The 12,735-nt window shown below is 67.0% G+C and overlaps 2 protein-coding genes across 2 annotated transcripts; both read left to right on the top strand.

Annotated features, from left to right (window-relative positions):
- The first annotated feature begins 191 nt into the window (after positions 1-191).
- CENPA (centromere protein A) lies at positions 192-3,444 on the top strand. The gene is made up of 4 exons (XM_069773835.1): positions 192-264; positions 1,543-1,634; positions 2,660-2,737; positions 3,249-3,444. Exons 1-4 carry the CDS (start codon positions 192-194, stop codon positions 3,381-3,383), a joined length of 378 nt encoding a protein of 125 aa, XP_069629936.1. The 3' UTR covers positions 3,384-3,444.
- Positions 3,445-4,894: 1,450 nt separating this feature from the next.
- CYP21A2 (cytochrome P450 family 21 subfamily A member 2) lies at positions 4,895-12,670 on the top strand. Its single transcript, XM_069773851.1, has 10 exons — positions 4,895-5,093; positions 5,726-5,815; positions 6,274-6,425; positions 7,653-7,748; positions 8,132-8,239; positions 8,938-9,024; positions 9,090-9,275; positions 9,930-10,099; positions 11,213-11,316; positions 12,169-12,670. The coding sequence occupies exons 1-10, from the start codon at positions 4,895-4,897 to the stop codon at positions 12,411-12,413; spliced, it is 1,437 nt and encodes a 478-aa protein (XP_069629952.1). The 3' UTR covers positions 12,414-12,670.
- The last annotated feature ends 65 nt before the right edge of the window (positions 12,671-12,735 follow it).

The raw sequence follows: 12,735 nt of genomic DNA on the forward strand, positions 1-12,735 counted from the left end.
ATGACGTCACGTCGGGGGGAGGCTGATGTCATAGCGGGCCGGTGAGGTCAGGAAGGGGGGGAGGGGTGTGACGTAGGGGGGGACCCGGACGCTTGGGTCCCCCCCCCCGACGCCTGGGTCCCCCCCTCCAGCAACCCCCGGACGCCCGGACTCCGCGCCCCCCGCCCCTCCGAAGTGGGCGTGGCCTCGCCATGCCCCGCCCCAAGCCCCCCACCCCCCGGCGCCGCCCCCCCCCTGCAGCCCCTCCGGCCCCGCGGCCCCGCAGTGAGTGGGGGGGAGGGGGGGAACGGCACCCTATGGATCCTCCCGCATCCCCCCGACTCCATAGACCCCGCCCTGACCCCCCTCGGACCCTATAGACCCTGCCTTGACCCCCGCAGACCCTACAGGCACTCCCCCCTGACCCTATAGACCCCGCCCTGAAGCCCTGAACCCCCCCAGACGCTATAGATCTGGACCCTGTAGACCCTACCCTGAACCCCCCGGACCCTATGGACCCCGCCCTTACCCCCCCCCGGACCCTATAGGCCCCCCCCGGACCCTATAGATCCCCACCCCGACCGCCCCCAGACCCTATAGACCCCACCCTGACCCCCCCGGACCCTATAGACCCTCGCCCCGACCCCCCCCAGACCCTGTAGACACCCTCCCAGACCCTATAGACCCCGCCCTGACCTCCCCCGGACCCTATAGACCCCCCCAGACCCTATAGACCCCGCCCTGACCCTCCCCGGATCCTATAGACCCCCCCAGACCCTATAGACCCCGCCCTGACCCCCCCCGACCCTATAGACCCCCCCAGACCCTATAGACCCCACCCTGACCCCTCCCCAGACCCTATAAATTCCCCATCCCCCTCCCTGTTCCTATAGATCCCACTGGACCCTATGGATCCCTCCCAACCCCCTACACCCTATAGACACCTTCAAACCCTATAGACCCCCCCAGGACCTATAGATCCCCCCCTGGTCCCCATTTCCCCCCCCCCCAGTGCTGGCAGCCCCTGATGCTGTCACCCCCTGTCCCCTCTGTCCCCCCCTGTTACCCCTCTCGTCCCCTTAGATCCCTCCCTACCCCCTATAGACACCCTCAAACCCTATAGACCCCCCCAGGACCTATAGATTTCCCCCCTCATCCCCATGTCATCATCCCCCAGTGCTGGCAGCCCCTGATGCTGTCACCCCTGTCACCCCCGTGTCCCCTTCTGTCACTCTGTCCCCTGTCACCCCCTGTCACCCCTGTGCCCCCATCACCCCGTCACCCCCATCCCTTCTGTCCCCCTCGTCACCCCCTGTCACCTCATCACCCCCCTGTCCCTTCTGTCCCGTCCCCCCGTCCCCCCGTCCCATCCCCCTTGTCACCCCCCGTCACCCCCTGTCCCTCTGTCTCCCCATCATCCCTGTCCCTCTGTCCCCTGTCCCACTCGTCACCCCCCTGTCACCCCCATCCCCTCTGTCCCATCCCCCTTGTCAACCCCTGTCCCCCCTGTCCCCTCTGTCCCCTGTCACCCCGCTGTCCCGTCCCCCCCCATGTCCCCCCCAGGGCGCCGGCCGGGCCAGCGGGCGCTGCAGGAGATCCGCAAGTACCAGAGCAGCACCCGCCTCCTGCTGCGCCCTGGGCCCTTCGCCCGCCTGGTGAGAGCGGGGCGACCCCCCACACCCCCCGGGGACCCCCCCAAACCCCCTCCCAGGCACCCTAAATACACCCTGGGGACCCCCCAAAACCCCCCCGGGGACCCCCAACCCCTCTGGGGACACCAAACACCCCCCCCGGGGACCCCAAACCTCCCCCCAGGACCCCCAACCCCCCCCCGGGCCTTCCCAAATGCCCCCCCCCAGGACTAGCAACAACCCCTTGGGACCCCCCAACACCCCCCTGGGCCCCCCCTCAGGGGACCCCCATGTCCCCAACGCTGTCACAGCCCCCCAGTGTCCTTGTCCTCCCCCCCTATGACGCAGGTCCCCTCCCCCTGTCCTTGTCCTCTCCCCTCCCCCCATGACGCGGTGTCCTTGTCCCCCACAAATGTCCTTGGGTCCCCCCCATCCCCCCTTGGGACATGGTGTCCCCTGTGCCCCTCCCCCCATGGTGGCACTGTCCCCATGTCCCCAGAGCCACAGATGTCCCCACACTGGCACTGTCCCCAGGGTGGTGTCCCCCATGTCCCCACATCCCTGGTGTCCCCAGGGTGATGTCCCCAGGGTGGTGTCCCCCATGTCCCTGTCCCCAGGGTGGCCCTGTCCCCGTGGCCCCATCCCCAGCATGGTGTCCCCAGGGTGGTGTCCCCATGCCCAGGATGTCCCCAGGGTGGTGTCCCCATGCCCAGGATCTCCCCAGGGTGTTGTCCCCCATGTCCCCACATCCCTGGTGTCCCCAGGGTGATGTCCCCAGGGTGGTGTCCCCCATGTCCCTGTCCCCAGGATGGCAGCGTCCCCATGTCCCCATCCCCAGGGTGGTGTCCCCCATGTCCCCACGTCCCTGGTGTCCCCAGGGTGATGTCCCCAGGGTGGTGTCCCCCATGTCCCCATCTCCAGGGTGTCCCTTGCCCTGGCGTAGGGTGTCCCCTGGGTGTCCCCATGCCCGGGCTGTCCCCAGGGTGCCCCCCCCCCGGGTGTCCCCCTTCCCAGGGGTGTCCCCTGTGGTGTCACCTCTGTGTCCCCAGGTGCGGGAGATCTGCCTGCTCTTCACCCGCGGCGTGGACTATAGGTGGCAGCGCATGGCGCTGGTGGCCCTGCAAGAGGTGGGTGCTGCGGAGGGGGTCCCATGGGTGCTGAGGGGGGAACATCTGGGGAGGTCCCATGGGTGCTGGGGGGGCCCATGGGTGCTGGGGGGAACGTCTGGGGAGGTCCCATGGGTGCTGGGGGGGGTCCCCAGAATACTGGGGGGAGCTGGAGGGGGGTCCCCAGATTTCAGGGGGGCTCCCATGGGTGCTGAGTGGGGTCTTGGAGGGTACCATGGGTGTGGGGGGGGAGAGGAGCCTGGGGACGGGGGTCCCATGGGTGCTGGGGGGGCCATTGGGGGTTACAGAGGGGTGGAGAGTTTTGGGGTGCCCTTCCCCTTGGGGACACGATTTGGGGTGCAAGGTGCTTGCCTGCACCCAATCCCCCCACCCCGGACCCCATTTGCAAGCTGGGGGGGAACCGATCCCTGCCCACCTCCAGGCTAGAGTGGGATGAGGGTGCAAGGGGGGTGGGGGTGCAAGGGGGGGGTGGCTGGTTTTTGGGGACCCCCCTCCACGTCTCGGGGCGCAGGCAGCGGAGGCCTTCATCGTGCGGCTGCTGGAGGACGCCTACCTCTGCTCCCTGCACGCCCGCCGCGTCACCCTCTACCCCAAGGACCTGCAGCTGGCCCGGCGCCTGCGGGGGCTGGAGGGGGGGGGGGTCTGAGGGACCCCCCCACGCACCCCCCCACCCACTGCGGGCACCCCAATAAATGTGTGTTGGTGAATCCAGGCCCTTGGCGGGGGGGGGGTTGCTGTTGCAGGGAGGGGACATGGGTGCTGAGGGGGGGCTGTGGGTGCTGGGGGGGGCCCATGGGTGCTGGGGAGATATATGGGGGGGTCCTATGGGTGTTGGGGGGGGCATGAGTGTAAGGAAGGGGGCCCAGGTTGGTGCCATGGGTGCTGGGGGGGCCCATGGGTGCTGGGGGGACACCTGGGGGGGTTCAGTGGGTGTTGAGGGGGGCATGAGTGTAAGGAAGGAGGCCCAGGGTGGTGCCATGGGTGCTGGGGGGGTCCTATGGGTGCTGGGGGGCCCATGGGTGCTGGGGGGACATCTGGGGGGGCCTATGGGTGCTGGGGGGACAGCTGGGGAAGTCCCATGGGTGCTGGGGGGGGTCTTCAGGATGCCAGTGAGGGCTGGGGAGGGTCCCAGAGGTGCTGTGCGGGTCTCATGGGTGCTGGGGGAGACATCTGGGGGGGGTCCTATGGGTGCTGAAGGACCCTCACCTCTGCACCCAGCACACCCCCACGTCACCCTCTACCCCAAGGACCTGCAGCTGACCTCGTGCCTGGGGGGGGTGTCTGAGGGACCCGCCCCCCCCCCCCACTGCGGGCACCCCAATAAATGTGTGTTGGTGAACCCTGGCCCTTGGGGGGGGCTGCTGTTGGGGGAGGAGTGGGCATGATGGGTGCTGGGGGGAGAGCTGAAGGGGTGCTGGGGGAGGCATCTGGGGGAGTTGTATGGGTGCTGGGGGGGGTCGTGAGTGTGAGGAAGGGGGCTCAGAGTGGTGCCATGGGTGCTGGGGGGTCCCATGGGTGCCTGGGGGACATCTGGGGGGGCCCATGGGTGCGAGGAAGGGGGCTCAGGGTGGTGCCATGGGTGCTCAGTGGTCCTATGGGTGCTGGGGAGGGGGTCTCATGGGTGCTCGGGGGGGCCATGAGTGAAAAGGGTGCCCAGGGTGATGTCATGGGTGCTGGGGGGGGGTCATGAGTGAAAGGAAGGTGGTACAGGGTGGTGCCATGGGTGCGGGGGGGGGGGCCGTGGGTGCTGGGAGGACCTCTGGGGGGTCCTATGGGTGCTGGGGGGGTCTTCAGGATGCCAGTGGGAGCTGGGAGGGTCCCAGAGCTGCAGAGGGGGGGGGTCCCATGGGTGCTGGAGGAGACATCTGGGGGGGTCCTATGGGTGCAAGGAAGGCGACCCGGGGGGGGTCCCCAGAATGCCAGCGCGGTCTGGGGAGGGTCCCCAGGGTGCTGGGGGCGTCCCATGGGTGCGGGGAGGGGGGGGAATTGGGGCCCCATTCCCTCGGGGTGCAATTTGGGGGGGCTGGGGTTATCGAGGGAGTGATGGGGAGGCGTGGCTTGGGGGCGTGACTTCAATGGGGTGTGGCTTCAAGGGGGCGTGGCTTCCCGGTTCCCCTCAATATAGGGGCTCCTCCGGGATTCCCCCCCCCCCCGGCGATGGCGGCCGCGCTGGTGTTGGCGCTGCTGGTGCTCCTGGTGCTGCTGGGGGCGGGGCGAAGGGGAGGGGCGGGGCCGGGCGAGGGGCGGGGCCCGCGGGGCGGGGCGCTGCACCTGCTCCACCCGCAGGGGGCGCTGCACCTCCGCCGCCTCGCCCGCCGGCACGGGCCCGTCCTGCGCATGCGCCTGGGGGGGCGCGGTGAGTTGGGGGGGGGCACCCCAAAACTGACACCCCCTCCACCCGGAACCCCAAACCTACCCCTGGGAAGCCCAAAACTGGCCCCCCCATCCCCACCTTGACCCCCCCCAAACCTGCCCCTGGGAACCCCAAAACCCTTGACCCCCCAGAACCCCCAAACCTGTCCCTGGGATCCCCAAAACTGCCCCCCCTTGACCCTCCCCGAACCCCCAAACCTGCCCTTGGTCCTCCCTCCAACCCCCAACGTACCCTTTGGGGACCCCCAGACCCTCACCTCCCCCCCTTAGGGACCCCAAAATGCCCCTGAACCCCCAAAACCGCCCCTGGGACCCCCAAACAGCCCCCCAACCCCACCCTGCCCCCCCCCAATCCTGCCCCGGAACCCTGACCTCGCCCGCTTCGAGACCCCAAAATCCCCCTGAACCCCCAAACCTGCCCCTGGCAACCCAAAACTCCCCCCCTCCCCTTGACTCCCCCCCGAACCCCCCAAAATTACCCCTTGAGAACCCCAAGCCCCCCCCAGGACTCCCCAACCGTCCTCCCCCCTCCGGTTTTGGGTTCCCCCTACTTTTGGGGTCCCCCCTACTTTGGGGGTCCCCCCCCAGCCCCCCACTTTCTTCCCCCCCCCCCAGACCTGCTGGTGCTGAGCTCGGTGGGGACCATCCGGGAGGCGCTGGCCCGGCACTGGGGGGACTGGCTGGAGCGACCCCCAAGTTACCTGGGTATGGGGGGGCTATGGGGCTGGGGGGGGTGTATGGGGTGGGGGCGGCTATGGGGTGGGAGGGGTTATGGGGCTGTGGGGTGGATATGGGGTGAGGGGATCCTATGGGGCTGGGGAGGTTATGGGGGGGGCTATGGGGTGGGGGGGGCTATGGGGAGTTATGGGGTGGGGGGATCCTGTGGGGCTGCGGGGGGGTTATGGGGCTGGGGGAGGGTATGGGGCGGAGGGGCCCTATGGGGTGGAGGGTTTTATGGGCTGGGAGGGGTCTGCGGGTTCGGGGGGGCTCCCTATGGGGGCTGGGGGGGGGGCCATGGGGCTGGGAGGGGGGATTCATGGGGGGGGGCCTATGGGGCTGTGGGGGTCCCTATGGGGTGTAGGGGGGGAATCTATGGGTGCTGGGGGGGGGTTGCCGGGGGCTCCCCGGGGTGCCCCTAACTCGGGGTGTCGTGTCCCCCCCAGGGGGGCTGGTGTCGCGGGGGGGCCGGGACCTGGCGCTGGGAGCGGCCACCCCGGGCTGGCGGCGACAGCGGGGGGTGACGCGGGGGGCGCTGGCCCGGGCGGGGGGGCGGCTCCGGCCCCTCCTGCGGCGGCAGGCGGGGGCCCTCTGCGCGGTGAGCACCCCAAACCCCCTCCCCCGCAGCCCAAAAACCCCTGCACCCCAAAGTCCCCCTGCACCCCAAACCCCCCCGCACCCCAAAAACCCAACTCCCCAAAGCCCCCCCACACCCCAACCCCCAGCACCCCAAAAAACCCCGCACCTCAAAAACCCTGCACCCCAACCCCCCGCACCTCAAAACATCCGCACCCCAACCCCACCCCTGCACCCCAACCCCCCCCAAAAAACCTGCACCTCAAACCCCCCCTGCATCCCAACCCCCTGCACCCCAAAAAACCGCATCCCAACCCCACCACTGCACCCCAAACCCCCCACCCCAAAAAACATGCACCCCAACCCCACCCCTGCACCCCAAACCCCCCACACCCCAAAAAACATGCTCCCCAACCCCACCCCTGCACCCCAAACCCCCTGCACCCCAAAAAAACAGCCCCCCAAAGTCCCTCTGCACCCCAATCCTCCCCCACACCCCAAACCACCCCTGCACCCCAACAACCCCCCACCCCAACCCCACCCCCCCCGCACCCTGAAACCCTGCACCCCCAAAATCCCCCTGCACCCTGAAATTCTGCACCCTGAAATCACCCTTAGAGCCCCCCCATGCCCCTCGGACACCCCAAAACCCTCTTACGAGACCCCAAAATCCCCTTAGGGCTCCCTCCAAATTCCTTTAGAGCCCCCCAAAATCCCTTTAGTGCCCCCCCATCCCCCTAGCACACCTCAATATGCCCTCTGGGGACCCCAATACCCCCTTGGGACCCCCAAAACCCACTTAGGACCCCCAATACCACCCATGGAGACCCCAAAACCTCCTTATATCTCCCTGGGACACCCTAAAACTCCTTCAGGGACCCCAAAACCCCCCTTAGGGCCCCCCAATACCCCCCTGGAGACCTCTCCTCCCCCCCCCCAAAGTTATGCTGCCACATGGGGGGCCCCCGGTCCCCTTAGGGATCCCTGCTATCCCACTAGGACACCCCAAAACTCCCTTAGAGACCCCGAAAGACCTCCTGGGACTGCCCCCCCCAAACCTCACTTAGGGTCCCCCCAAACCTCCTTGCCCCCCCCAAAACCCCTTAGGGACTCCAAACCCCCCTTAGCCCCCCCATATCCCCTTAGGACACCCCAAAACTCCCTTAAGGGACCCCAGTACCCCCTTGGGGTCCCCCAATACCCCCCGGCAACCCCAAAACCCCCTTCTGACACCCACCCCCCCCTCCAGGAGCTGCGTTCCCACGGGGGGGCCCCCCTGGACCCCTTTGAGGTTTTCTCCTTCTACACCTGCAGCACCATCGGGCACCTCCTCTTCGGGGACCTGGTAGGGGACCCAGGTGTCACACCGGGGGGGGGGGGACACCCAGGAGTTCGAGGGGGGGGACCCAGGAGTTTGGGGGGGGGGACGACTGAGGCGTTCAGGGGGACACCCAGGCGTCTGGCGAGACACCCAGGAGTTCGGGGGGGGAACCAAGGAGTTGGGGGAAGGACCAAGGAGTTTTGGGGGGACCCAGGTGTCTGAGAGGGGACCCAGACATCCGGGGGGGACAACCCAGGATTTTGGGGGGGGACACTGAAGAGTTCTGGGGGGGACCCAGGCATCTAGGGAGGGGACCCAGGATTTTGGGAGGGGACCAAGGGGGACTTTGGGGGGGGGGGTGTCTGTTTGGGTTCTGGGGGGACCCAGGCATTGCCCCCCCCCCCCAGATGCCCCCCGAGCCGGAGGTGCGGGCCTTCACCCGCTGCGTGGTGGAGCTGCTGGAGGTGTGGGGCAGGTTCAGCGTGCGGGTCCTCGACCTGCTCCCAGCACTACAGGTGAGCTCGGCCATGGGGCCAGGCCCTATAGGGGCTATATGGGGCTGAGGGTGAGGACGTGGGGCTAGGAAGGGGGGTTATAGGGTCTATATGGGGTGGGGAGAGGGTTTCTAGGATCTATGTGGGGTCTCGGAGGGGTCTATATGGGGCTGGGGAGGGGCTATATGGGGCTGGGGAGGGGCTCTATGGCCCTGGGAGGGGTCTTATAGGGTCTATAGGGGGCTGGGGAGGGGCTATATGGCCCTGGGGAGGGTGTGTATGGTCTATTTGGAGCTGTGGGGGTGTTATAGGGTCTATATGGGGCTGGGGAGGTGCTTATATGGGCTGGGGGGAGATGTATAAGGTGTAGGAGGGGCTGAGGGTATAGGGTCTATAAGGAGATGGGTGTTCTACATGGGGAGGCTGTATGGGGTTGGGAGGGGTGGTTATGGGGGTCTTATGGGGCTGGGATGATCTATATGGGGGTGTGGACGTGTGTTTTAGGGTCTATATGGGCCAGGGGGGGTTATATGGTCTATATGGGGCTGGGGGAATCTATAGGACTGTGGGGAGGGTCTATATGGTCTGGGAGGGTGGCCTATAGGGTCTATACAGCCCGGGGGGGAGAAGAACTATGGGGTTTCTATGGGCTTGAGGGGAGTTATAGGGCAAGGGGGGGAGGTGCTGAGGGGAGTCCCTATGGGATCCATACGTCCCAGGTCCTCCCCAACCCGGGGCTGCGGGAGCTGCTGCGCCTCGTCGAGCTCCGCGACAGCTTCGTGGAGGCCCAGATTCGACGGCACGAGGTCAGGGGGGATGCATGGGGGGGGGGACCCAGGTATCTGGGAGGGAATGACACATGTCCCCGCAGGAGTGCCCATCCCCCCCTGGGGACACGGTTCTGGCGGCACTGCAGGGAAGGGACCCAGGCGTCCAGGGGGGTCCCCTGAGCCCCCCCCGCCTCCACATGGCCCTGGTCGATCTCTTCATCGGGGGCACCGAGACCACGGCTGCCGCCCTGGCCTGGGCCGTCGCCTTCCTGCTGCACCGCCCCGAGGTGCCACACGCATGTCACAGCCGTGTCCGTGTCCCTGCCTGTGTCCTCAAGTCCCCATGGGTGTCCCCCGGGGGGCCTGTGTCCCCACACATGTCCTACATGTCTCCAGTGTCCCCTCCCTGTGGCCATTGCCATCCCCCTGCACCACCCCGCAGTGCCACATACGTGTCATACCCCTGTCCGTGTCCCCACCCATGTCCTCAAGTCCCCACATATGCCCCCAAGGGGTCCCGTGTACCCACGTGTCATCTGTGTTCCCAGTGTCCCCCTCCCCATGGCCATCGTTGTCGCCCTGCACCACCCCAAGGTGCCACACACACGTCACAGACATGTCTGTGTCCCCACACGTGTCCCCATGTCCCCATGTGTGTCCCCAAGGAGTCCAGTGTCCCCACCCGTGTCCTGTGTGACCCCTGTGTCCCTTCCCCATGGCCATCGCCGTCCCCCTGCGCCGCCCCAAGGTGCCACACGCGTGTCACACCCATGTCCATGTCCCCACACGGCTCCGTGGTCCCATTTATGTCCCCCCCACCTTGGCACTGGGTATCCCCCAGGGTGGGACCCACCTCCCCATACTCCATGACACACATGTCACCCCAGGAGGCGGTGCCCTGCGTGTGGCACGTGTATGACACGCGTGTGACGTGTCCCCAGCTGCAGGAGCGGCTGCAGGCGGAGCTCTGGCGGGAGCTGGGTCCCACCGGGACCCCCCAGGCGGGTGACACTGGACGCCTGCCCCTTCTCCACGCCACCATCACCGAGACCCTGCGCCTCCGGCCCCCTGCCCCGCTGGCCCTGCCCCACTGCGCCCGCCGCCACACCAGGTACAGCCAGTAGAAACCAGTATGGACCAGTACAGGTGGTTGTGGACTAGTATGAACCAGCATGAACCACTACAGACCACTGGGCATCAGGTTGCAGCACTGTGCACCAAAGCGTATCAGTGTTTTGCACCAGTGTAGACCAGTATGAACCAGTACTGACCAGTGCAGGCATCCTCAGTAGGGCCCCGTAGGCCCCAGTAAATCCCAGTAAGCCCCAGTAGACCCCAGTAGGTCCCAGTAGACCCCAATAGACCCCAGCAGAACACAGTAGGCCCCCGGAGACCCCAGCAGAACACAGTAGGCCCCAGTAAGCCCCAATAGGTCCTAATAGACCCCAGTAGCCCCAGCAGAGCCCAGTAGGTGCCAGCAGGCCCTAGTACACCCCAGTAGATCCCAGTACGTCCCAGTATGCCCCAGTATATCCCAGCAGGCCCCAGAAGATGTCAGTGGAACCCAGTACATCCCAGTAAGCCCCAGTAGATCCCAGCAGGTCTCAGCATGCTCCAGTGGGCCCCAGAAGACCTCAGTAGAGCCCAGTATGTCCCAGTAAACCCCAGTAGGCCCCAGCAGAGCATAGTGGACTCCAGCAGGCCCCAGTGTACTCTAGTACATCCCAGTAACTCCCAGTAGGCCCCAGTAAGTCTCAGTTAACCCTGATAGACTGCAGTAGGCCCCGGTAGGCTCAAGGAGGTCCTAGCAGGCCTCAGCAGGTCCCAGTAGGCCCCAGAGGGCCCCAGTAGACCCCAGTAGTGTCCAATAGAACCCAGTGGGCTCAAGAGATCCCAGCAGGCCCCAGGAGACTCCAGAGGGCCCAACAGGCCCCAGTAGACCCCACAGATCCCATTAGGGCCCAGTAGATCCCATTAGGGCCCAGTAGATCCCACTAGGCCCCAGCAGACCCCAGTAGGCCCCAATAGACCCCAGTATGCTCCAGAGAGCCCAACAGGCCCCAGTAGACCCCAATAGATCCCAGTAGACCCCAGTATGCTCCAGAAGGCCCAACAGGCCCCAGTAGACCCCAATAGATCCCAGTAGACCCCAGCAAGTCCCAGTAGACCCCAACAGAGCCCAGAAGATCCCAGTACATCCCAACACCCCGCTGTCTCCTCCCAGTGTCGGGGGCATCCCAGTGCCGGCCGGCTCCATCCTGATCCCCAACCTCCTGGCTGCCCAGCAGGACCCCGACACCTGGCACCACCCCGAGGCTTTCCTGCCCGGTATGCCCGGACATCGGGGTCCCCCCAGACGCCGGGGTCCCCTGAATCCCTTGGGGTCTGTCCCCTCCCAGACACCTGGGTCCCCTAAACCCCTTGGGGTGCGTCCCCTGAACCCCGATGTGGGTGGGTCCCCTTCCCAAATGCCTGGGTCCCCTGACCCCTTGGGGTAGGTCCCCTCCCGAACACCTGGGTCCCCTCCCCAAATTCCTGGATGCCCTGACCCCTTGGGGTGGGTCCCCTCCCGAATGCCTGGGTCCCCTCCTGAACACCTGGGTCCCCTGAACCCCTTGGGGTGGGTCCCTTCCCAGACACCTGGGTCCCCTGACCTGTGTGGGTGGCTTTCTCCTGACTGTTTGGGTCCCCTAAACCCCTTGGGGTGGGTCCCTTGACTCCTATGTGGGTGGGTCCCCTCCTCGACGCCTGCATCCCCTCCCCAAATGCCTGGGTCCCCTCCTAATCACCTGGGGCCCCTCCCTGAACGCCTGGGTCCCCTAAACTCCTTGGGGTGGGTCCCCTCCCCAAACACCTGGGTCCCTCCTCCCAAACACCTGGGTCCCCTCCCCAAATGCCTGGGTCCCCTCCCTGGACACCTGGGTCCCTTAAACCCCTTGGGGTGGGTCCCCCTCCCCAAATGCCTGGGTCTCCTCCTGATCACCTGGGTGCCTTCCCTGGATGCCTGGGACCCCTGACCCAGTAGGGAGGTCCCCTGACCCAGTAGAGGGGTCCCCTCCCAAACGCCTGGGTCCCTTCCTGGACCCCTGGGTCCCCTCCCTGGACACCTGGGTCCCCTGACCCCTTGGGGTGAGTCCCCTTCCAGACGCCTGGGTCCCTTGACCCCCCTTGCCCCCCCAGAGCGGTTCCTGGTTCCGGGGGCTCCTTGGCGGGCGCTGGTGCCCTTCGGCTGCGGGGCCCGATCCTGCCTGGGGGAAGGGCTGGCGCGGGCCGAGCTCTTCGTCTTCCTGGGTCGGATCCTGCAGGAATTCCGCCTGGAACCCCCCGCCCCGGGGGTCCTGCCCTGCCTGGAGGTGTCGGCGGGCACCGTCCTGCGCTGCCCGCCCTTCCGCGTCCGCATGGTGCCCTGCCAGCCCCCTGCCTAACCGAGCACAGGGGCCTGGCAGCGGCCTGGTACTCCTGTGCCTGCCTGCTGCCTGTGCCCCTGGCTGCCTGCACCCCTGGCTGCCTGCTGCCTGCACCCCTGGACACCTGGGGCTGCCTGCTGCCTGCACTCCTGGCTGCCTGCAGCTGCCTGCACCCCTGGCTGTCTGGGGCTGCCTGCACTCCTGGACACCTGGGGCTGCCTGCATACCTGGCTGCCTGCAGCTGCCTGCTGCTTGCACCCCTGGCTGCCTGTGGCTGCCTGCTGCCTGTGCCCCTGGCTGCCTGTGGCTGCCTGCACTCCTGGCTGCCTTCTGCCTGCAC

Source organism: Haliaeetus albicilla, chromosome 29, assembly GCF_947461875.1.
Source record: "Haliaeetus albicilla chromosome 29, bHalAlb1.1, whole genome shotgun sequence".
Taxonomy (NCBI): domain Eukaryota; kingdom Metazoa; phylum Chordata; class Aves; order Accipitriformes; family Accipitridae; genus Haliaeetus; species Haliaeetus albicilla.

Bases quoted from the DNA above. Each gene is read 5' to 3' on its own strand.
- CENPA (XM_069773835.1), top strand. From the start codon at position 192: ATGCCCCGCCCCAAGCCCCCCACCCCCCGGCGCCGCCCCCCCCCTGCA. The intron at 1,635-2,659 runs GTGAGAGCGGGG...CTGTGTCCCCAG, and splicing joins CTGGGCCCTTCGCCCGCCTG to GTGCGGGAGATCTGCCTGCT. The intron at 2,738-3,248 runs GTGGGTGCTGCG...CTCGGGGCGCAG, and splicing joins CGCTGGTGGCCCTGCAAGAG to GCAGCGGAGGCCTTCATCGT.
- CYP21A2 (XM_069773851.1), top strand. From the start codon at position 4,895: ATGGCGGCCGCGCTGGTGTTGGCGCTGCTGGTGCTCCTGGTGCTGCTG. The intron at 5,816-6,273 runs GTATGGGGGGGC...TGTCCCCCCCAG, and splicing joins GCGACCCCCAAGTTACCTGG to GGGGGCTGGTGTCGCGGGGG. The intron at 10,100-11,212 runs GTACAGCCAGTA...GTCTCCTCCCAG, and splicing joins TGCGCCCGCCGCCACACCAG to TGTCGGGGGCATCCCAGTGC.